The following is a 23,598-nucleotide window of genomic DNA, read 5'->3' as shown; positions in this document are numbered from 1 at the left end:
AGAATTGTGCGATGTATCGGCGAATAATGCGTGCAGGTCTCAGTAAGGTGGCCTTTTGCAGCTGGCAGATGGTAATTTTGTCAGCGCCCATTGTGTTTAAGTGCAGGCCAAGGTCTTTAGACACTGCACCCAGTGTACCAATCACCACTGGGACCACCTTTAGTGGCTTGTGCCAGAGTCTTTGCAATTCGATCTTTAAATCCTCATATCGTGTCAGGCTTTTCAGTTGTTTCTCTTCAATCCTTATTATTATTATTATTATTATTATTATTATTATTATTCAATCCTTCAATAATAATAATTATTATTTTTGTAATTATTATTATTATTACAGAGTTTTCGTAATGAATTGATAAGGTCAACAAGTAAAATATACAAAGATACAATCATTATATATACTTCATAACATACAATAATGATAAATGTAATAATAAAAAGCACCTAACTTAGTTTAAAACTTCTATTGTTTCTATTATTGTTGTTGTTTTGTTGTTGTTGTTGTTGTTGTTATTGATTTTAAAAAAATATACCATGCTTAAAAATTCTTATCCATACCACTTCCCCATAACAGATTTGTAGTACAGAAATATGTATGGCCATAATTTTATCTGAATTGATAAGGGTCAGAGTTATCGCCATTACACTAATATTATTTCCTCCTCAAAATTGTAAACTTCATTTTGGGGGTGGACAACTCTTATATATCCAGATATTGGGGATTTCAATTCTCACCAGTCAACAGAGCCAGCAATAAGGGATTGTAGAAGTACCAAAATATATCTGGAGATCCAGAGATTTCCCCAACCCTGATTCATAGGTTCCCTGCTCTAGATCTCCACAGTGTGATTACTTGATGAAATACATGTAGCTGATTTCCATAATTCTCAAACAGGGCCGTTATACTTATTGATGTCTCCAAAGCAAACTCCATGTACATCATTCATGTTCAGCATTGCTTGCGGCTCTTACTTGAGGAGCAGATGCCAAGCAAGGATTTCTTCAATATTATAGCGTGAGTAACTATGAAGCAATTCTGTCATTGTTCATGGAGGATAATAGGTACATTAACAACATAGACTGTTTTTGCTTTAGGAACCATCTGAATTAAGAGGAACCATCTGCCTCAGGGGCTGCGGTGGTGCAACCACTGCGGTGGTTAAACCATTAAATTGTTGAATCTGCTGATCTAAAGGTTGGCAGTTCGAAGCTGTGGGGTGGGTTGAGCTTCCGCTGTTAGCCCTAGCTCCTACCAACCTAGCAGTTCAAAAAAAATGCAAATGTGAGTAGATCAATAGGTATTGCATCAACAGGAAGGTAATAAAGGCTCCTATATAGCCAGGCCAGCAAAAACACAACCAGGAGATGTCTATGGACAACAGGCTCCTCAGCTTGGAAATGGAACAATTGCGCCTCTCCATGGCCAGAGTTGAGCACCGTCTCCAGAAAGCCGGAGATGAAAGGGGAAGCCTTTACCTTTGTTCTGTGTATCAGTATGTCATTGTTATTCCACAGTATTAAGGCACTGAATGTTTACCTATCTGTTTAGCCTGAAGAAGAGAAGGCTGAGAGGAGATATGATAGCCATGTATAAATATGTGAGAGGAAGCCACAGGGAGGAGGGAGCAAGCTTGTTTTCTGCTTCCCTGGAGACTAGGATGTGGAACAATGGCTTCAAACTACAAGAAAGGAGATTCCATCTGAACATGAGGAAGAACTTCCTGAATGTGAGAGCCGTTCAGCAGTGGAACTCTCTGCCCCGGAGTGTGGTGGAGGCTCCTTCTTTGGAAGCTTTTAAGCAGAAGCTGGATAGCCATCTGTCAAGGGTGATTTGAATGCAATATTCCTGCTTCTTGGCAGGGGGTTGGACTGGATGGCCCATGAGGTCTCTTCCAACTCTTGATTCTATGATTCTATGATTCTGTGTTTGTTGTAATCTGTTCTGAATCCCCTCGGGGGGAGGGGGGGATGGGATAGAGCAGAATATAAATAAAGTGTATTATTATTATTTGAATACATATGGAGAGGAGGAGTTGGGGTGAGCGTTAGGATGTCACTCTTCACTAAGTTTCTCCTCAAAGGAACAGTGCAACTAGGAATTTTAGCAATATTCTACCCTCTTTGAGAAAGTTTTTGAAAAATATCATTTTGGAACACTATTCAATTTTTGCACAGAACTTGTACATTTTTGTATGCAGAAAATGCTGTTTGTAGTATACAAAGTGTTGTTTTCTGTGGAAACCTTCTTGTGTTTAAATTTTCTGCACATTGATTTCTGTAAAGATATTCTTGAGTCCAGAATTCATCTCATCTTAATTTCCAAACACTTGAGAAATACATTTTCAACAATAATTTTTCCATTCCTAGCCAGGAGATGCTTTGTACTTGAACTATAAAAAAAGCCTTTATCAAACAGTGGTGCTGAAGGCTCTGAGCAACCCTAGTAACTATAGGATGGATAAAAGGATGCTTCTGTGATGGCTTAGTTACTGGATAAAGAACTGTAACATACATACCTAAATCCTCCACATAAACCCACATAATGTGGCCATTTCTCAATGCTATCTCTTCTGGGTTTATTTATCCACTGTCATGAAGAGAGAAGCAAAATGAAGTAAAAATAAATGCATATGCCTCAGTCCATAGTTTATTCACATTATGGTTTATTACACTAAGATTTACAGTTTAAGGGGGTTTATGAATGCAACTAGTATTGAATTATTCCTATGTATTTGCAGTTTTGGAAGTGATGTTAAGGCATGGCAACCTGAAATGGTTCCTCCACATCCAGATAATTTACAACATGCCTGGAGGTAAGTAAATATAGTTTCCTTTGTTGCTTTTGAATCCCAGGTTAGTAATTTCATGTGGATGTTACCGGTATAAATAAACATCTTCTAAAAAGAGCATATCTGGTACAAATTCTAGATGTAACACCAGTTTAGCACAGCTGGTAAATCATCAGCAATTATAAGATCTATCAAGCCAAAGGCTGCAAGTTTTAAGCTCCAAGTTGGCGTAAGCTGCCAACTGTCAGCCTAGCTCATTGTTTACCTAAGCAATTCGAAAACAGCTTTAGCTGTGTTTAGAGAAATTAGGTACCACTAAAAGTGGGGGAGGTGTTTTACGACGCCATAAAAGAAAGAAGATCAGAAAATGCTTGGTGACCAAAAGGAAGGAGGAAGTCCTGATGGCTCTTCGTCATAGAGGATAGAGCAACAACACCCCCTGCGCTCAAGCCCAACCTTCCATGGCACCAAAAATAGCTAAAACAAACCACTTCCTTCTGTCTGTGTATTGTCTATACAAAGCAGTATTGAATGTTTGCCGTGTATATGTACTGTGATCCACCCTGAGTCCCCTTCAGGGTGAGAAGGGCGGAATATAAATAAAGTGGTGGTGTTATTATTATTATTGTTATATTATTATTATTATTATTATTATTATTATTATTAGTGTGTTCTGTTTCATTTATATACCCCTTTTCTCAAACCCTAGGGGGACTTAAAGCGGTTCACAACAAAGCAAATGACTAAATTCAATGCCTCACAATATAAAATGTATTACATAACTAAAATAACATATTACAGTATGTTAAAACCAATGAACTATAAAACATTGGATATAAACAAACATAAAACATAAGACATTCTACATTCTACCAATCCCAGGATATCTTCACTACTTCATTCTCTTTTCTTGTTTGAAAAACTACTTTTTGAGTAGTTTCCTGAACATCAGGAGGGAGGGGGACAATCTGATCTCACTGGGGAGGGAGTTCCACAGCTGAGAGGCCTCCACCAAGAAGGTCCTGTCTCTCATCCCCACCAGTCGTGCCTGTGAGGGCGGTAGGACCAAGAGCAGGACCTCCTCCACCGATCTTAGTGATCTACCTGGCTCATAAAGAGATATACGTTCAGATAGTTTTTGCATCTTCTTCACAAGTCCCACACACAAGGGATTGTGACTCACATGCTCTTCCTACTCTTTTGCTACTAGGTAACATCTAAAGCTGTTTAAAGAAACTGCATCTTAAACTGGCACAAAGCAAAAATAAATATTTGAGATTGTAATCATGGCACATTAGAACCTAGGCAACACTTGCATGTTTAGATCATTGCTAAGATCTCTCTTTTAGGTGGATATTAGCTTTGCAATGTGAAGGCACTAGAAATGTGATGGCCGCTCTGAGAAGAGCTGTGGAAGTGGACTTCCAGGAAAAAGACAAATATGAATCTCAGAGCATTTACCTGTTCACCACTGGAGTTCCTGACCAAGAAGTGGTGGGTATGATTTCATTGTTACCTCATGATACATGCATCTGGATCTGTTTATTGTTTCCCATAATTTGCACATTCACAGAGACGTCAACATGAGAGTCCTCTGCATGTTTTCTTTATTAATTTTTGCACTGTTGTATACATTACAAGGAGCCTCCAGTGGTGCAGTGGGTTAATGCACTGAGCTGCAGAACTTGCTGGCCAAAAGGTTGCAGGTTCACATCCGGAGCTCCCGCAGCATGAGCTCCCACTGTTAGCCCTAGCTTCTGCCAACCTAGCAGTTTGAAAACATGCAAATGTGAGTAGATCAATAGGTACCACTTCAATGGGAAGGCAATTGCACTCCATGTAGTCATGCTGGCCACATGACCTTGGAGGCGTCTACGGACAATGCTGGCTCTTCAGCTTAGAAAATGACATGAGCACCAACCCCCAGAGTCAGACATGACTAGACTTAATGTCGGGGGGAAACCTTTACCTTTACCTATACATTTCAAAATTATTCTTATACTCAAGCAGGTTAACCACAAGCTGCAGTAAATCTTGCCAATGAAAAGGTTGACAGTTGGAAGCTCAGGTTGTGGTGAGCTCCTGGCGTTTAGCCCAGCTTCTGCCTACCTAGCAGTTGGAAAGCAAAATGTGAGTAGATAAATAGGTACTGCTTAAAACGGGGAGGTATTTAAGGCACCCATAGGGAAATAACAGAAAATGCCAGCGATTCAATCAAGGAGGAAGTTTACGAACAAAGCTCTTTGACAGGGAAAATGGAGCAATAGCACACGCACACACACACACACACACACCGTGGCTGGAACTGAGCGTAAGCTTCCAAGATGCCGAAGATGAGAAATGCCTATATATATCCCTATCTATGTATAATTGTCTGTCTCGTCAGTGTACAAATGGCATTGAAAGTTTGCTGTATATGTGTTCTGTGATCTGCCCTGATTCTCCTTTGAGATGAGACAGGTAGAATATAAATGCTGTAAATTAATTAATTAAACTGGTAGACCTCTTTAGTCCACCTTAGGATACCTTTAGGTAAGGGACAGAGGTCTAGGGTAGTTTTCAAGATCAAAATGATAAGATTTCTTGATTAGCAGGAATGATGTCATCTGCCACTCTTTCTGATTTGACAGCAATCCTCACAAGTTGAAATGGATTTTCCAAGCAAAAACGCAATTTCACAAGCTTTCCATTTGGACAAACCAAAGTATTTTAGAGTAGGCAGGACTTAATGGGCATCTAGGAGTGATCACATTCACAAAAAAAAAAAGCTCCTTGTAGAAAAGGGTCAACATAGTTGCTTATTCTCTACAAATTCAACACTTGTGAAATCTTTTACAACGAGAAGGAAAAATGGAAAACTTGGATTTTGTATCAGACGATCCATAATGGAGTGGGGTTTGTAGCCATTGGAGGAAGCCTAGAGAGAATTTGGCCCAGGAGCTGAAGTTCCTCACCCCTCATATAAATGTGAAATAATAAATTTGGTGACAGTGACTTTTCACTTTGCTTTCCAGCACGCAGTATGCTCTTATATGACTGAAGTCTGTGGAGGCTGCGACTTGCAGCTGCATGTCTGCCTGTTCAGTGTCAATGGTTTTCCCTTCGATGAAGATATTCCCCCGCGCTACGCAAGTCCAAATGAAACGGCTGCCGTTTTCAAAGAAATCATGCAGTCTGCCAATGGACGCTTTCATTGGTTTGGAGAAACAGGTGCAGTGATGTAGACCTGTAGTGTGCCTTTTGTAGACCTGTAGCTTCTCCTCAGTAACAATATGTAGGCTCCTGTACTTTTTCCAAAATTGAGGCCCCTTTTTCATCCCACTGTGATTAATTCTTAAAAAAATATACGAGTGCTTTCTTTTGCATCCATTCTTATTCTGTCTTGTCCCAACTGCTGCAGTAAAAGTACAGACAGCCCCCAGTTTAGGGACAAGATAGGTTCTGTAGATTTGTACTTAAATTGAATTTGTATGTAAGTCAGAACAGGTACATTTTTTAAGTTAACTCCAGCCAAAAATATAGATTTTTACTTTTGGATAACATTGGGTTAACACCACTGTAATGTTTGTTTTGTGGTCTTTGACCCCTGTTAAGAAGATTTTACCTCGCTTTCACTCCTTGTTATAATTGGATGTTGAAAATTTTTGGTTGTTTCGGAAGCAAGGATTGGTGATAAAGCTTCAGTGGAAACACCTTTTCCTCTTGATATCTCTTCAAGGAGTGAATTTCCCTTCTTAGGGATATATTTCCTCTCACTTCCTGTTGTCTCCCCACCCTCACGCTCCTCATTCTTAACTATGAATTGGATGTAATGCAGGGACTGCCTGTATTTCTCAAACATATCTTTCATTCAGGGTATTATGGAATGCTGTCTAATACAGCATCAGGTCATTAGTCAGTCTAGTTTATTAGTGTCTGTACAGCAATTATGAATCAGATTTGGTTTGGTTATTTGGGGTGCTGATTCAGAAAATCCCCGTTGCCTCAGCACTATAAGAGGGTTTCACAGGACCAGTCAGTTTCGTTGCACCAGTATAGTAATGGTGAGGGCGCGGACCATATTTTAATTCTTGGGGACCACTGGTGGTCCATGGACCACAAGTTGGGAACCATTGCTGTACAGGGTGAGAAACCTGCTTCCTTCCTGATGTTGTTGGACTTTCCTTGGACCTTGTCAGCATAGCCAAAGTTTAGGAATTGCAACCCAACATTGTATTACATTTCTAGTCTTTGCTTACGAGGTTTTGAACAGTTGCACAGTTGCACATAAATACTTAGGATGGTCATTTTCTGTACTTCTTTCACTCCCCCACCTCCCATCCCCAAACCAGGCATCTATGAAAGTGATGATATCAGCCTCATCCTGTCTGAGATGGAAAAAGCAGTCAGCTATTCTCATAAGGTAGGAGCCCCCAATGGCACAGTGTGTTAAAGCGCTGAGATGCTGAACTTGCTAACCAAGTTCGCAGGTTTGAATCCGGGGAGCGGTGTGAGCTCCTACTGTTAGCCCCAGCTTCTGCCAACCTAGCAGTTCAAAAATATGCAAATTTGAGTAGATCAATAGGTACCTCTCCGGCGGGAAGGTAACGGTGCTCCATGCGGTCATGCTGGCCACATGACTTTGTAGGTGTCTATGGACAACGCCGGCTCTTCAGCTAAGAAATGGACCAACCCCAGAGTCAGACACAACTGGGTTTAATGTCAGGCGAAAACCTTTACCTTTACTATTCTCATAAGGTATATTCAAACCTGACTTCTCCTCAAAATGGCTATTATTCATTAAGCAGAATGGTAGGGAGTGTTTAGAAACATTGTTTGCTCCACTTCTGAGAGATAGCGCCCAAGAGGTTTCAACTCCTTGACTTTGCTGCCATCATTACTGATTTGCTTGAGGAAGGCAGGCAAAGGAGCAAGCACAGCAAATGAGTATTAGGAAGGTCCAAAAGAACCACAAGTTGGCAGCAATTCCATACTATGTTGGGTACCTTATGTCAACAATTATCAACTTCTGAGCCACACTCAAGGGCCACTTCTGATGTTTAGAATCATAGAATCATAGAGGTGGAAGAGACCTCATGGGCCATCCAGTCCAACCCCCTGCCAGGTAACAGGAAAATTGCATTCAAAGCACCCCCGACAGATGGCCATCCAGCCTCTGTTTAAAAGCCTCCAAAGAAGGAGTCTCCACTACACTCCGGGGCAGAGAGTTCCACTGCTGAACAGCTCTCACAGTTAGGAAGTTCTTTTTAATATTCAGGTGGAATCTGAACATTATTCCAGTTGTAGCTACTGGGACAAAACCATAAAGTATGAAAGGGAGAGGTGTGTTTCTAACCTGCAGTAGGCCAGCTAGGAAATCACATCCTTTAAAAATACTTATTTTGCATCATTTGATCTGCACTAGATAGGTCATGAAAAGCTTCGAATAGGAACAATAAAATATGAACCAGTAAAAACATATAGATGGGAAATGAAACAATAATTATCCTACGAATCTGATACAGAAGGCGAAACAGAATTCAGTTTTTCTTCATGCATAGGGCATGTTTCAAGTCCATGCCTTACATGTTTGGGAACATCTCCACTTTCCTTTCAGATTGGGTGGAAATAGTAAATGCTTTTCCTTTGTGGTTCAGCCAGAGTAGGAACTGCTAATACATTTTTCTGAAATCATTGGGAGGGAAGTCTAAACATATTTTTTTTTGTTTTCAGTGTGCCCTGCTAGTGGAATCCCTGAGACAACGAGCAAGAGGCCAGTTAAATAATCAGTTGATTCCTGAAGAAGAAAACCTAGCAATATTAGAGAAACAGGAGAAGAAGAACAGGCCACAAAAGTGGTCACCTCCAAAACCAACAGCCCTTACCCTTGCTCGAATGGTATGACCCAGTTGAATAAGACAACGCTTTTCTTAGTACCACCACTACTTTCATGGAACAGTAGTATCGTTATCTTACTCAGATTTGTCCAAAATCCTGTTCTTGAACCAAAAAGTTGCTTTTGATCATTTACAAAACTTACTTTTGACAAAATTACAGTGGTTCCCAAACTTTGGTCCTCCAGCAGTCTCGGTCTTCAACTCCCAGCAGCCTCGGCCAGCTTGTCCAACAGTTAGGAATTCTGGGAGCTACAATCCAAAACAGCTGGAAGACCAAATTTTGGGAAATATGAAGAGGTAGATAATTAGACTAAGCAGAGAGTCCAAAAGACTCTTTGGTTCACCTGGGATGGCAAGAAGAAATTTCAACTGAAGTTTCCCATTAAGAAAAAAGTTTCAAATCTTTTTCATACTATTCTTAAGATGGGAGATCCAGGACAAATATAAAGAAATCTTAACTTCACATAGTCATGCAGGGGGATTTTCTACTATCAAATATATCAGGGGCTTCTAGTCACGAAGGCAGTATGAATGGGGGATGCCTGACTCAACAGCAGTATGTGTGAAAAAAGTTCTTGGAGTCCTTGTAGACAATAAATTAAACATGAGCTAACAATGTGATGCAGCAGCTAAAAAAGCCAATGGGATTTTGACCTACATAAATAGGAGTCTAGTGTCTAGATCTTGGGAAGTCGTGCTACCCATGCTCTATTCTGCCTTGATCAGATCACACCTGGAATCACACTGTGTCCAATTCTGGGCACCGCAATTGAAGGGAGATGTTGACAAGCGGGAATCTGTCCAGAGGAGGGTGACTAAAATGATCAAGGGTCGAGAGAACAAGCCCTGTGAGGAGTGTCTTAAAGAGATGGGCATGTATAGCCTGCAGAAGAGAAGGCTGAGAGGAGACATGATGTGGGCCATGTATCAAGATGTGAGGGGAAGTCATAAGGAGGAGGGAACAGGCTTGTTTTCTGCTGCAATGGAGCAATGGCAGGAAAGGAGATTCCATCTGAACATTAGGAAGAACTTCCTGACTGTGAGAGCTGTTCAGCAGTGGAACTCTGCCCCAGAGTGTGGTGGAGGCTTCTTCTTTGGAGGCTTTTAAACAGAGGAGGTATGGCCATCTGTCAGGGGTGCTTTGAATGCAATTTTCCTGCTTCTTGGCAGCGGGTTGGACTGGATGGCCCACAAGGTCTCTTCCAACTCTATGATTCTATAATATGTGTCTTTTGCCACCAGAAATTGTGTGTTTGTGAAGTTCTGTAGGTTTCTCATAGGAGCCCATATGGAATCGGAATTTGATCAGATCCATCAAAACCCTTCTTATGTTGTAGGGAATCAGACAGTCCTCTTAGATGTATGCCTCCTTATACCAGTTCCTGGGAAATGCCTTGCCAAAGGATAGCGCTGTCCTCATATTCTGCTTGTAGGCCTCCCATAAACAGTTGGTTAACCACTACAAAAGGAAAGCAGATGTAAGCAGGATTTTGGTTTGATCTAACATGGCTTTCCTTATATTAAGTACTAATGGTATCTTTAGAGTTTGAGAGACCACCATGATGGAGACAGAAAAGGCAGCATGAAAGCCCTCCTCTGGCGTCCACCAAGTGCCAACCCAGAAATCCCGCCAGGTGTGTGTAAGTTAGATTTGGAAGTAAAGAATTATGTGTAAGTGAAAGACCTGAAATTGTCAAATGTGTATGTAAATAGGTGCATTTGATCTCTCGCAAGCTCTCTTTTAATTTATTTGTTCAATGTGTTGTCGAAGGCTTTCATGACCAGAATAACTGCGTTGTGAGTTTTCTGGGCTGTATGGCCATGTTCCAGAAGCATTCTCTCCTGACATATCACCCACCTCTATGGCAGACATCTTCATAGGTTGTGAGGTCTGTTGGAAATTAGGCAAGTGGGGTTTATATATCAATGGAATGATGTCCAGGGTTGGAGAAAGACTTTGTCTGCTTGAGGCAAGTGTTATTGTTGCAGTTGGCCATCTTGACTAACATTTAATGGTCTTGTAGCTTTAAAGCTTGGCTTGCCTGAAATAGATGAGAGTTCTTTCTCCCACCCTGGACATTCCACAGATACATAAATCCCACTTGCCTAGTTTCCAACAGACCCCACAACCTCTGAGGATGTGGGTGAAATGTCAGGAGAGAATGCTTCTGAAGCATGGCCATACAGGCCAGAAAACTCACAGCAACCCAGTAATTCCAGGAAAACTGTTGGCAACACATTTAATTACTTTTCTTTTCTGTAATTTGCTGGTTCATTTTCCTGATAATGAGATTTCCTAGACTTTGTTTATCGATCCTCTATTGATTAGTCCTTACACAGGTTTCTTTAGAAAGAAAGAGGAAAATGTAGCCAGTGAAGAGCAGCCTATTAAAAGTTATGATTGTGGAAAATCTTTATAGTGGAAAATATTCATTATTATCCTGAAATATGCATCATAGCAAGGATGTAGCATCCTTTGACTATTTTGACCAGTGATGCCACTAATTATCTTCATATACTGTACAAAACAATGGATTTGTTTTGTGCACTATATCCCAGGCATGGGCAAACTTTGGCCCTCCAGGTGTTTTGGACTTCAATTCCCACAATTCCTAACAGCCTAGTGGTGTTAGGAATTGTGGGATTTGTAGTCCAAAACACTTGGAGGGCTGAAGTTTGCCAATATGTGGTGTATCCGCATGTGAACACAAGCACCTCTCTTTTAACAGTTTCTCCAGCACAATGGAGATTATTGCATGACATGTTTATTTTGGTGGGATACCACTGCCATCTATGTACTGTTTTTAAAACTGATTTCTTTTTTTCCTTATATTTGTATCTTGAAATATATTTTTTTGCCCCCATCAATTTTCCGTATTGAATATCATTGATATTATGAGTGCTTGCACTTCGGATAAAATATATTCAATAAAACTGTGGTGTTGGAAGAAAATTCTGAGAGTGCCTAGAAGATCCAACCAGTCCGTACTCCAGAAAATAAAGCCCGGCTGCTCGCTGGAGGGAAGGATATTAGAGGCAAAGATGAAGTACTTTGGCCACATCATGAGAAGACAGGAAAGTTTGGACCCACATGCCACTTGGTTTTGCTTTGCTTTGCACCAAAAATTGTCATACCTGTGTGACTAAATGGTGGTATTAGCCTGTTTTATAATTATTTTATAATTATTGATTTATAGTTTTGATAACTAACATGTGGGTTGCATGCGATAATGATAATAATTATGATGGTGACATACAAGCAGTATGACCTTCAGATCTAATACAGTAATTCTTTTGTTGTGGTGTTGCAGTACAGTCACTGAGAGAGATTTTTCGGGCAAGAAAAAAACCCAGCTCAAAGTCAAAGAAACGCCCAGAGGTCTCACTTTCATTATTTTACACAGATAAAGGAAAGAACATAGGTGGGTATCCCAAAGGTATGGTTTCTTTGTGTGTGTGTGTGTGTGTGTAATAAATCTTTTTTTTTTTTTTTGCAATTTTCAGTAACGGAGAATGAATAGTTCCTCATTTTTCCTTGTGACCCACAACTAAATTCTCAAATCTGTGAGTTTGTTTCTGTTGCAAAGAAACTATGTTTAATGTTTCAGTATTACCCTTAGCAAAATATGATGGTCCTTTCCACAACAGCTGGACTGGGACTTGACCTTCTTTTCATCAGAACTAAGAAATTACACATTAGAAATAAAGACAGTGCCTGGAATGTTGTCAAGTCCTTAGGCTAGTGGGGGGGGGGGGGGGGCAGTTACACAAGTGGTTATGTTTTTTTAGAAGCCAAATAACACCCCATCTGCACTGCTACATCAAATCAAATCATTTATTTTGGTCATAGTTTTTCTCCCCATTGAACAAATACTAAAAGCAAAGACATCACATAAAATGACAATAAACAATCCCATCGTAAACACATTTCCGTCTAATAAAACTGTAAAAGCCACATCAGTTATAATTAAAATCTAAACAAAAAGCACAATTAAAACCGGTTAAAACCTTCAATAGGTTAAAAACCCATCTAGTAATTAAATCTCTTAATCACTGTATTTTAACCTTGACTGTAGACCAGGGATCCTCAAACTTTTTAAACAGAGGGCCAGGTCACAGTCCCTAAAACTGTTGGAGGGCCAGATTATAATTTGAAAAAAAAACCATAAGTGAATTCCTATGCACACTGCACATATCTTATTTGTAGTGCAAAAAACACTTTAAAACAGTACAATAATTAAAATGAAGAACAATTTTAATAAATACAAACCTATTATTATTTCAATGGAAAGTGTGGGCCTGCTTTTGGCTGAGGAGATAGGATTGTTGTGTGCTTTCAAGTCATTTCAGACTTAGGAGGACCCTGAGCAAGGGCCGGGTAAATTACCTTGGAGGGCCATATCCAGCCCCCGGGCCTTAGTTTGAGGACCCCTGCTCTAGACCGTAGTATTTATTTTATTTTATTTTTTAATCTTTGGATTTGCTTTTTACAACTGATCAAATTAGGTGGTTTCTATCTGCCTTGAGTCCCCATATGGAGAAAGATGGAACATAAATAAAGTAAATAAATAAGAAATATAAATAAATTAGTTGCATCCCTTGATGATGTGTGAAAAATGGACAACATGACTGCCTGGCATTTTAGCATTGGAGAATGTTAAAGTTAACATTCTGGGCTGTGATTTTGGTAGTAAGAATGGACTGCTGTCTTTTTTGGCACCTGCAGGCAGCAGACTAGTGTCAGGGGATGCAGAACAAACCTTATAGCATTTCTCTTTAACATCTTGTTGCTACTCAACACTTGCCAAATGAAAGATCAGGTGGACTCTTGGCCTGAAACTGAGGGTTACTTATGCTCTTAGAAGTCCTGAAAGCAATATTAATATCTTATCAATCTATAGCGTGTGCTTTTTAATACATAAAACGCTTTCTTGTCTATAGTAGAACTGCTTTTTCCCACTGCTTTTTCTAGGTGCAGTTTATAAAAAATATTCAAGCCTCAGGTGCACGACGAAGCTCGTTCCCAAGGTCACTTTGCCTCAGGAAGAAGAAAGATGCTCCACCAAGGAGGTACATTTTTCATATGTTGCTGCCTTGTTGTTGTTGTTTACTTTTTTAATGCATGTAAGGATATCATTGCCTGCTGCATCCCAAGTAGATCATTAGCTCAATAACCTGTCATCCTTTCTCTCCAAAAAGTGGTTGAGCAAATTCAGTATAAAGAATTTGAAGCTCGAGTTGCCCAGTCTCGTTTTTGGACCTGAGTGCAAGCATCAAAAGCACATGGTGGAGTCTTTGCACAAGCAAGTGTCTGCTAAGTACTGCCACATCTTCCCCAGCGTTGAAATGCATGTAAGTCCCACATATCTGTTCTCCTTGGATGTTCCCTAAGTGTCTTTTGTCCTGGGAGTCTCCTTTCCCCCAGCATTTGTATTCCTTCATTGAACTTGGGAATGGCCTTACATAAAACAAGCTCTTTCCTACATTGCTTTATCAGACATTCAAAACAAAGGGTTTCTGTTTGAGTCATTCTAAAACAGGCATGGCAAACTTTGGCCCTCCAGGTGTTTTGGACTTCAACTCTCACAATTCCTAATGGCCTACACCTGGAGGGCTAAAGTTTGCCCATGCCTGTTCTAAAACAAAAGCTCTTGCTAGACATTCCTCTTCCTTGCTTCCCATTTTCCAAATGAATGTTCACAGGCACACGCAAATTAACCCAGGATCTTCAGCTTTTTCTTATTGACATAGTTCCTTGCAGCTGTACCATTTTGCATATCACAAAATGACTTCGATAACAAGCCTTTGTAAATGACGTTCTAGGGCATCGTCAAACACCTGCAGGTTCAGCTCAAGGATTTGGAGGACTACATTGAGCAGATGGAAAAGGTGCTACGGCGTTATGTTCGAAGATTACAGTGGCTTCTCTCAGGTGTGTATTATACAGTCATTGCAAGTGTAATGAGATCATGTATTGAGTAACCATGTAGTTCCTAGCTGCTTTCTGTCACACATGCATGCTCATGCCCCAACCAAAAAAACAAACAAACAAAACATTAACCAATTCCTGAAAACTCAGCATTTATCCTGTGACTTTTCTGGCTTGACATTTTAGATAAACTGAACTTAAGTGCTAGATAAGCTGAACTCACAGTTTGAAAAAAATGCTCAAATTTCATTTTATATTATTGTTATATAGGAAGCCGTCGGTTGTTTGGTGTCATTTTGGAAGCGAATGTTTGCCTCCTGATTGATGCATCAGGTTCCATGGAGAGCTCTTTGGAAGAGGTCACCAAAGAGCTCACCTCGCTTATCTGGGAACAGCTGAGGAAGAACAACATGAAGTAAGGATGGTGCTGATGGTGGGCTTCCTATAGGCAACTGATTAGGTCCTGTGGAAACAGAATTGAGAAGTAGAAGGGCTTGCAACATGATCCAGCATGGCTCTCCTTATAGTGCTTGCTCCCCTCTGCTACATACAAGATAATCTGTGTTGTCATTTAATTGGGTTCTTGACTGTCCTGTCTCTTGGCCATTTAAGATTTTATTTAATTTTTAAACCAATGTCCACCATGTTCCGACGGTCTTGCTTGGCAATATGGATCATGGCATCTTGCACCCCAGATATGAAGGTAGCACCACAACTCAGAGATCTTATTCCCATAGAAACACCTGTCTTTCTCTGTGACAAACATCTCAGAAATACACAAAATATGGCAGAACGCTAACTGGCTCCTGTAAAGTCCTGTTTGCTTTGACTTGTTCCTTCCTAGGTTCAACCTGATCAGCTTTGCAGAAGACGTTGAGGTCTGGCAAGAGTGTCTTGAGGAGGCCACAGATGAGGCCTGCCATGACGCTGTGCAGTGGATGTCAATGCTTCACGCTCATGGGAATACTTCCATCCTAAAGGCTTTGCGGGTGTGTTATGTAGTGGGAGCATTTCTATGTGTATCAGTGTTAACATGAGCTCTTCATTTTGTGTTGTCGCAAAGCTGGCATGTCCTGACTATTAGGAAAAGTGAACTGGTTGCTGGCAGGAGTATAATATAGATGCTAGTTTGTTAAGGAGAGGGGTTCTTTACCTAATGGATCAATATTGTGACAAAATTCATATGAATACATATTTTAAGGGAGAGAAGCAACAGTGAGGGTTTTGTTTTTTTTGCCACATATGCCATAATTGTTGGACAAGTAGTCTTATTAACAAAAGACCCCCCTCATAAATGTACAGTAGAGTAACTTAGCAGCAGCAGCATGACCCAATACCAGTAGCCCAAAATGATAAAAGAACAAAAACACACAGACCAATGTTATTTCTTCCTTAGGAGGCTTTTCTTTGTAGTGAAATAATATGGTTGCACTATTTACAAGAACAAGGTCTCCATAACACAAATAAAGTTCTTTCTACTTCCTTCTTTGCTTCCACGCTGGGCTTTTTTCTCATGCAGATAAACAGCTTCCCTCTCACAGAGCCTCTTCTCACACTAAAGTTACACAGGAGCTTCACACAGTAGCTTTTTACACAGCAGCCTTCACACTGGAGTTTCACATGAGTTTTTCAATCTGGGGCTTCTCTCACCGAAGATTCTCTCACCAGGCTGTCCTCACACTGAGGCCTACTCATACTGTGGTCTGCTAATACTGGAGCCTTCTCATATTGAGGCCCTTCACACGGAGGGCTCTCTCAGACTGAAGGCTCTCTCAGACTGAGGCCTTTCTCCTCCTGAGGTGAACTAACACTGAGGCCTTCTCATACTGAGGCCTACCAACACACTGAGGCCCTTCCCCCACAGAGACCTGTCACAAACCGAGTCTACTAAGCTACGGGCACAACTGCTTATATCGAACTTCAGCTTTTGTAGAGTCATTGCATCCATTTAACCCTTTCAGGGCTTGCCTCACATTTCTGTAATTAAAAATACCTAGTTAATTGTTAATATTTCTGACAATAATGCACAGAACTACAAGCCATTTATATGTTAATGACATCAATCTGGTGTGTTTTCCACCATCCAAAGAGGGACAAAATATAAATCTGAAAAGTTAAGAGTAACAAGATCATGCTGGACTACTGCAAGCAAGCAAAGTTTATTGATTAGTCCATTGACCGTATCAACATTAAAAACAAAAACAGAAATGTGCACAAATAGACAATAATCACTATCCTAAGACTCCCATAATAGTGAGCTAACATACATTCAAACTTGATTAAGTTAAAAGATAATTAAAAATATCATCATTAAAATGCCAAGGTAAAATTTCATACCACAAAAATTAAAAACGAAGGTTAAAACGAAAGTTAAAATAGACCAGCTATTACAAAATCCCAAGCCACTTCAGATATCTGTGTCACCCCTACAGTTTACCCCAATCGCCTCCAGATACGCAGTTCTCAGCTGTGTTGCTTTAGGAAGGAAAAGGCCTGTTTGGTGTGTTATCTTAGCATTCTGGCCAGCCATTAAGAATGTAGTTTTGATATGGGGATCCCAGTGAGTCTTCTGTATGATGAATGGTCCGAGGTATTGATTTCTCTCTTTGTTGTACAAAATACAATTAAACAGTACATGTGTAATATCCTCTACCTCTGTCGCCTCACAGATACAGAAACGTTCATTATATGGAACTTGGTTAAACCTTCCATGTTTAACCATTGTATCTGTCTGTTCGTAACAAGATCATTTTCCATCCAGTTCCTCTGAAATTAAATACGTTTCTCAACTGCTTGATAAAATGGACTTTGTTCAAGCTACGACCTTTTACCTTTCCAGAGGGCTTTCCTTCTTCAAGATGTTGAGGCTTTGTACCTTCTGACAGATGGAAAACCAGATACCAGCTGCAATTTGGTTCTCAAAGAAATAGAAATGCTTAGGAAGAAGCAGGCCATTCCAATCCACACTATTTCATTTAATTGTACAGACAGGTATGTGTTGCCTTGGTGGAAAAGGTGATTTCAGTTTTTCACTTTTTATTTATTTATTTATTTATTAACTTTATTTATACCCCGCTAACATCTCCCGAAGGACTCGGTGCGGCTTACAAGAGGCCAAGGCCTAACACATCAATAAAACAACAGCATAACAAATACAACAATAAATAAACTCATAAAGCAAAGCAATAAACATCAAAACAATAACAATAAGCATTAGACAGTAACACTATGACGCATTTAAAAACTAAGGCCGGGCCAAATGTAATGAATAATTTTTTTTAAAAAATTAAATTTTCAAAGTATCATTTTTTTAAAAAAAATTTCAAGGGCCTTTTTACAAAGGCCATTGATTTCTTTCAATTTAAATTGTAACTTTTGTCTGTGTATCAGGAGCACCTTGAGAAATTGCAAGTTTCACTTTACAGGGTGAAAAAGAAATAATAAATTAACACACACACACATATATATTCATGTCAGGAGCGACTTGAGAAACTGCAGGTCGCTTGTAGGTGAGAGAATTGGCCATCTGCAAGGACATTGCCCAGATGTTTTACTATCCTGTGGGAGGCTTCTCTTATGTCCCTGCATGAGAAGCTGGAGCTGACAGACAGGAGCTCACACTGCTCCTTGGATTCAAACTGCCAACCTTTTGGTCAGCAATCCTACCAGCATAAGGGTTTAACCCATTGTGCTGCCGCAATAAACTGCTTAATTAATATTAATATATTGATTTTAATATTAATACATTAAATATTGATATTATAAACAATATAAATTAATTAACATTTATAATGATACACTATACAAACTCCACCTAACTATGGGTCCCTTTCCTTTCTCCTGCAAGTGAATAGAAGCAAATCCATTCGTATACACCAGTGGTTCTCAACCTGTGGGTCCCAGATGTTTTGGCCCTCAACTCCCAGAAATCCTAACAGCCGGTTAACTGGCCGGGATTTCTGGGAGTTGTAGGCCAAAACACCTGGGGACCCACAGGTTGAGAACCACACAGTGTAGTGGCCTCCTTAGAGATGTGGTGATGCATGATATATAGTGTATTTGGAGACCATCTCAAAGCACTTGTTTTTTCCCCCTTCAACAGAGGAGCCAATAACTTCCTCAAGAAACTGGCCTTCCAGACAGGTGGGCGCTACCATCGGTGCCATGGAGATGTGGATGGACAGCTGGCAGCGCACCGCTTGCTGTCAGAAGGCTTCAAAGATGAAGATGTATGTGCCTTTAGCACACTTTCTTGCATTGCATCCTATTTGTCATCCCTCACCTTGACCTCTGAAATGTCAAGCTAGTCTTTCCTAGCCATGATGTCTTACAGCGTCCCCATTAATTTCATGGGATTTTCTTAGGCAATTCTGTAATATTTTCTGAAATATAGCCTACATCCCCTTATATTAATTTATGGTCACCCATCCAAGTAGTAACCAGAGTTGACCCTGTTTAACTTCCAAGATCAGACAGGTTTGGTTTCTTCCAGTATTTAGGCCATACCCAACATCCTAACTATGAGAGCTGTACATCAGTGGAACTCTCTGCCCCAGTGTGTGGTGGAGGCTCCTTCGGAGGCTTTTAAACAGAGGCTGGATGGCCATCTGTCAGGGGTGCTCTGAATGCAATTTTCCTGTTTTTTGGGAGACAGTTGGACTGGATGGCCCATGAGGTCTCTTCCAATTCTATGAGTCCATGATCCCCAGGCAACTTCTAGTCATGGTTGTTGACTCACATCCTACTGGGCCATCCCCCATGTGTTGCCTTAGCTTGGAAGAAATATTCCTACTGTGACCTAGAGTTTGCTGCCAAATGGCATCATCTGGAGCATACAATGGCTGTGACTACACTGGGTAACTACTTTGGGATTTGCTGGTGTCAAATCCGGTTTCTGGTTGTGTCCGCAACATGTTGACAAAGCAGAAAATTGTTTCAGATCTAAATGAATGCCTTGTCTTGTCTTGTCAGGATCCAGTTTTCCCTTTGTTTGAAGGAGATGACTTAAAGAAACTTTCTGAAGAAGTAGCGAAAGCTAGAAGCTATCTAGCACAAGCAAGGTCCTTTAGGTGAGAGCTTTTCAGTATTGTTCTTTTTGCTTCAATATTGATTACAAGAAAATTGTATTCATTGCTCTTGATTAGGCATGGGCAAAGTTTGGCCCTCCAGGTGTGTTGGACTTCAACTCCCACAATTCCTAACAGCCTCAGGCACCTTCCTTTTCCCTCTCAGCTGCTTATTTAATCCATTTTTCTCCCCAGGTTACTGTTAGAAAAAAGGAATTTAAACCAAAAGAGCCAATCCTTCTAATACAGATAGATCGGTATGTATGTAGATGTGCTTTTAATATCTTATGAAGCTAAATGATGTGTGATGTGTGCTGGGGAAAGCATTTAATTTCGTTGCACAATGGCAGTAAAGGTATTTTATTGTATTATATGGAGAGCCCCCGGTGGCGCAGTGGGTTAAACCCCTGTGCCGGCAGGACTGAAGACAGACAGGTTGCAGGTTCGAATACGGGGAGAGGCAGATGAGCTCCCTCTATCAGCTCCAGCTCCTCATGCGGGGACATGAGAGAAGGCTCCCACAAGGATGATAAAAACATCAAATCGTCCAGGCGTCCCCTGGGCAACGTCCTGCCAGACGGCCAATTCTCTCACACTAGAAGCTACTTGCAGTCGCTCCTGACACGACAAAAAAAAATGTATTATATTCTATTTTGCATCTTAAAGCATGGTTCCCAATATTTTCAGGCTTTATAGAGAATTGCTGATGAAGCATAAATGTGTGAATCTCCAAACAGATGCATGAAGTGCTTATTTTAAGTGGCGAGGGATATGGAATGGCAGCACACATCATCCAAGCTTGTTTCAAAGCAATGAAAGCACAGGACTTTGATTGAGACTCCAATATGTTTGCTGTGTATCTTGTTCTGTCACTGGTTATTTATTTTGTTTTTCCTTCTATAGGTGATAAATATTATTGCTACCCACAGGCAAGGCTTGTAAAGAACTGGATTACTATCCAAAGAAGTTTACACAAGCTGACACAGTGGATCATTAACCTGAAAACAAGACACAGACACCAATATGAATAATCCTTCATGATATTTCTTATATTTTTGTCATATTTTTATATTCATCTTTTTCTTTTCCAACTATTTGAAGTATTGTTTCCACATGTCTTTTTGTTGTGTTGGTCTTTTGTTTTTTGGGGTTTTCTTTCTTTCCAATTCTTCATTTGTGAAGACTTGGCAAGGGGCTGGATTCCTCCTTTATTAGTGACCAATTACAGTTACATTATACTGTTTTGAGGAGTTATTTCAGTTGCAATTATTTGTATTGACATTATATTTATGAACAATAAATAGCTGACTGATTTGTACTGTATGAATGTATTTATTTAATACTAGCTATCCCCTACCACGCGTTGCTGTGGCCCAGTCTGTGTATATGTGTTTTTTTGTGTGTATGTGTATATGTGGTTTTGTGCATGTGTTGTAATGCATTTTTATTTTTATTTTTGCTTTTTAAGTGGCTTCCACTGTGTTTTTCTGTGTTTTTATGAGTGACTAGCCGTCCCCTGCCACGTGTTGCTGTGGCCCAGTCTGTATATATGTGTTATGTGTGTGTATATGTGTGTGTATATATTTGTGTGTTTACGTATATATATGTGGTTTTGCGCATGCATTGTAATGGGGGGTTTTTTTTGGCTTTTTAAGTCTCTTCCACTGAGTTTTTCAGTGTTTTTATGAGTGATGGTCACTTGTTGGCCTGATAGGTGTATTGTGTCCAAATTTGGCATCAATTCATCCAGTGGTTTTTGAGTTACGTTAATCCGACAAATTAACATTACATTTTTATTTATATAGATTTAAAATTCCAACACTGGAAATGATCCAGCATCTTTTGGTACCAGGTTCAGAGAGACTGCTGTCCCATGTGTTTTGCCTAAATGCTGAATGAAACAGGTCTGCGATGAAAATATGTTTTTTCAATATTGTGGTTGTTTTTTGGGAGCTGAATTTGAAAAGCACAAAATGTCACTCTACATCATGTTCTTCTGGATTTACTTATATCTCATACCAGAAGCGAATTGAGAACACAGTGATAAATTATAGAAAAACCACAAATAAAGTTAAAAACTTGGCATTCTATTAAATGTCCTTTGACCAGTAGCTGGCCACTTGGAGTGCCTCAGGTGTCACTGTGAGAAGGTCCTCCATTGTGCAGTCTATACGGGATGTAACCAGAGCATGGACTACCATGACCAAGTTTGACTGCCCAAGATACAGGTGCAACTGGCGCACAAGTTTTAATTGTGTGAATGCTTCCCTGGCCACAGCCGAGACCTGAGGTTCCAGGCTCAGGGATGAGTCCAGGAGAACACCCAAGCTGCGAACCTGTCTTCAGAAGGAATGGGACCCCATCCAACACAGGTGGTAACCCTATGCCCTGTTCGGTCTTACCACTGACCAGGAGGACCTCTGTCTTGTCTGGATTCAGTTTCAATTTGTCTGCCCTCATCCGAGCACTGGTTCAGAACCTGAACAGCCTCCTTAGTAGTAAGTGGAAAGGAGTAATAGAGTTGACCTTTTCCTATTGAAAGCATCCGTGAAAATGCCCTTTTAAAACTACATCTCCCTCAGTTCAGCCTAGATTTATCTTGATGCATATATTTTATTTGATTGGCATCTTATCTAGCATCAGTTTTTCATCTTGTTCAGTATGTATTAGAGCAGGCATGGGCCAACTTGGGCCCTCCAGGTGTTTTGGACTCCAAGTCCCACCATTCCTCACAGTCTCAGGCCCCTTCCTTTCCCCCCTCAGCCGTTTAAGCATACTGTAGAGCAAGCCTGGGCCAACTTGGGCCCTCCGGGTGTTTTGGACTCCAACTCCCACCATTCCCCACAGCCTCAGGCCCTTCCTGGACCACTCTAACAGCCATCATGTCAGACTACACAGAGAAGCCATTGAAATACACAAGCATGTGGACAGAAAGAAAGAAACCACGAAAATGAACAAAATCTGGCTACTAGTATTAAAAAACTCTAAAATCAGGACACTAAATAAAGAACACTCTGAAAACAGGGGAATTCCAGACATGAAACAATCAGGGCTAGCTAACACCTAGAATCATAGAATCATAGAGTTGGAAGAGACCTTGTGGGCCATCCAATCCAACCCCCTGCCAAGAAGCAGGATAATTGCAAAGCACCCCTGACAGATGGCCATCCAGCCTCTATTTAAAAGCCTCCAAAGAATTTTATTATTATTTATTTATTTAGAACTTTTGTATACCGGTCTTCTCACCTCTGTGGAGGGACTCAGGCCGGTTTCCAACAATATCACAAGCAATTGTTTAAAAACATCACATTCCATAATACACTAACACATTAAAATACCAAAAATGCAATCATATAATTACAATGGCCAAGTCGTCACAATAAAATGTTTGTTTATCACCATCCATCCATATAAAAAAGGTAAAGGTAGTCCCCTGACATTAAGTCCAGTCATGTCTGACTCTGGGGTGCGGTGCTCATCTCCATTTCTAAGCCGAAGAGCCAGCGTTGTCTGTAGACACCTCCAAGGTCATGTGGCCGGCATGACTGCATGGAGCGCCGTTACCTTCCCGCCGGAGCGGTACCTATTGATCTACTCACATTTGCATGTTTTCGAACTGCTAGGTTGGCAGAAGCTAGGGCTGACAGCGGAAGCTCACGCCGCTCCCCGGAGTCGAACCTGCGACCTTTCGATCAACAAGCTCAGCAGCTCAGCGCTTTAACCCACTGCACCACCGGGGGCTCCTCCATCCATATAGCCACGAGTTATTGACTCACTCGTCAAATGCCAGTTTCCAGAGCCAGGTTTTCACCTGTTTTCTAAAAGTCAGGAGAGAAGGGACAGTTCTAATCTCCAGTGGGAGGGAGTTCCAGAGCCGAGGGGCCACCACTGAGGAGGCCCTGTCCCTCGTCCCCACTAGGTGCACTTGCGAGGCTGGTGGG

The 23,598-nt window shown here is 40.7% G+C and overlaps 1 protein-coding gene across 1 annotated transcript in view; it reads left to right on the top strand.

Moving 5' to 3' along the window:
• VWA3A (von Willebrand factor A domain containing 3A) overlaps positions 1-20,678 on the top strand; it is a 50,065-nt gene extending 29,387 nt beyond the window's left edge. The window contains exons 17-34 of the mRNA XM_067462475.1: positions 893-1,012; positions 2,736-2,810; positions 4,136-4,280; positions 5,801-5,996; positions 7,118-7,188; positions 8,499-8,663; positions 10,206-10,296; positions 11,974-12,084; positions 13,635-13,732; positions 13,862-14,014; positions 14,486-14,594; positions 14,862-15,006; positions 15,436-15,580; positions 17,431-17,582; positions 18,694-18,820; positions 19,563-19,660; positions 19,853-19,914; positions 20,561-20,678. Coding sequence (XP_067318576.1) covers positions 893-1,012; positions 2,736-2,810; positions 4,136-4,280; positions 5,801-5,996; positions 7,118-7,188; positions 8,499-8,663; positions 10,206-10,296; positions 11,974-12,084; positions 13,635-13,732; positions 13,862-14,014; positions 14,486-14,594; positions 14,862-15,006; positions 15,436-15,580; positions 17,431-17,582; positions 18,694-18,820; positions 19,563-19,660; positions 19,853-19,901 — 2,050 coding nt within the window. The 3' untranslated portion in view covers positions 19,902-19,914; positions 20,561-20,678. The remainder of the gene's footprint in view (positions 1-892; positions 1,013-2,735; positions 2,811-4,135; positions 4,281-5,800; positions 5,997-7,117; positions 7,189-8,498; positions 8,664-10,205; positions 10,297-11,973; positions 12,085-13,634; positions 13,733-13,861; positions 14,015-14,485; positions 14,595-14,861; positions 15,007-15,435; positions 15,581-17,430; positions 17,583-18,693; positions 18,821-19,562; positions 19,661-19,852; positions 19,915-20,560) is intronic.
• The last annotated feature ends 2,920 nt before the right edge of the window (positions 20,679-23,598 follow it).

This window comes from Anolis sagrei, chromosome Y (genome assembly GCF_037176765.1).
Source record: "Anolis sagrei isolate rAnoSag1 chromosome Y, rAnoSag1.mat, whole genome shotgun sequence".
Lineage (NCBI taxonomy): Eukaryota > Metazoa > Chordata > Lepidosauria > Squamata > Dactyloidae > Anolis > Anolis sagrei.
Note: the sequence above shows the minus strand (reverse complement) of the source record. Positions and strands in the feature narration are given on the sequence as shown.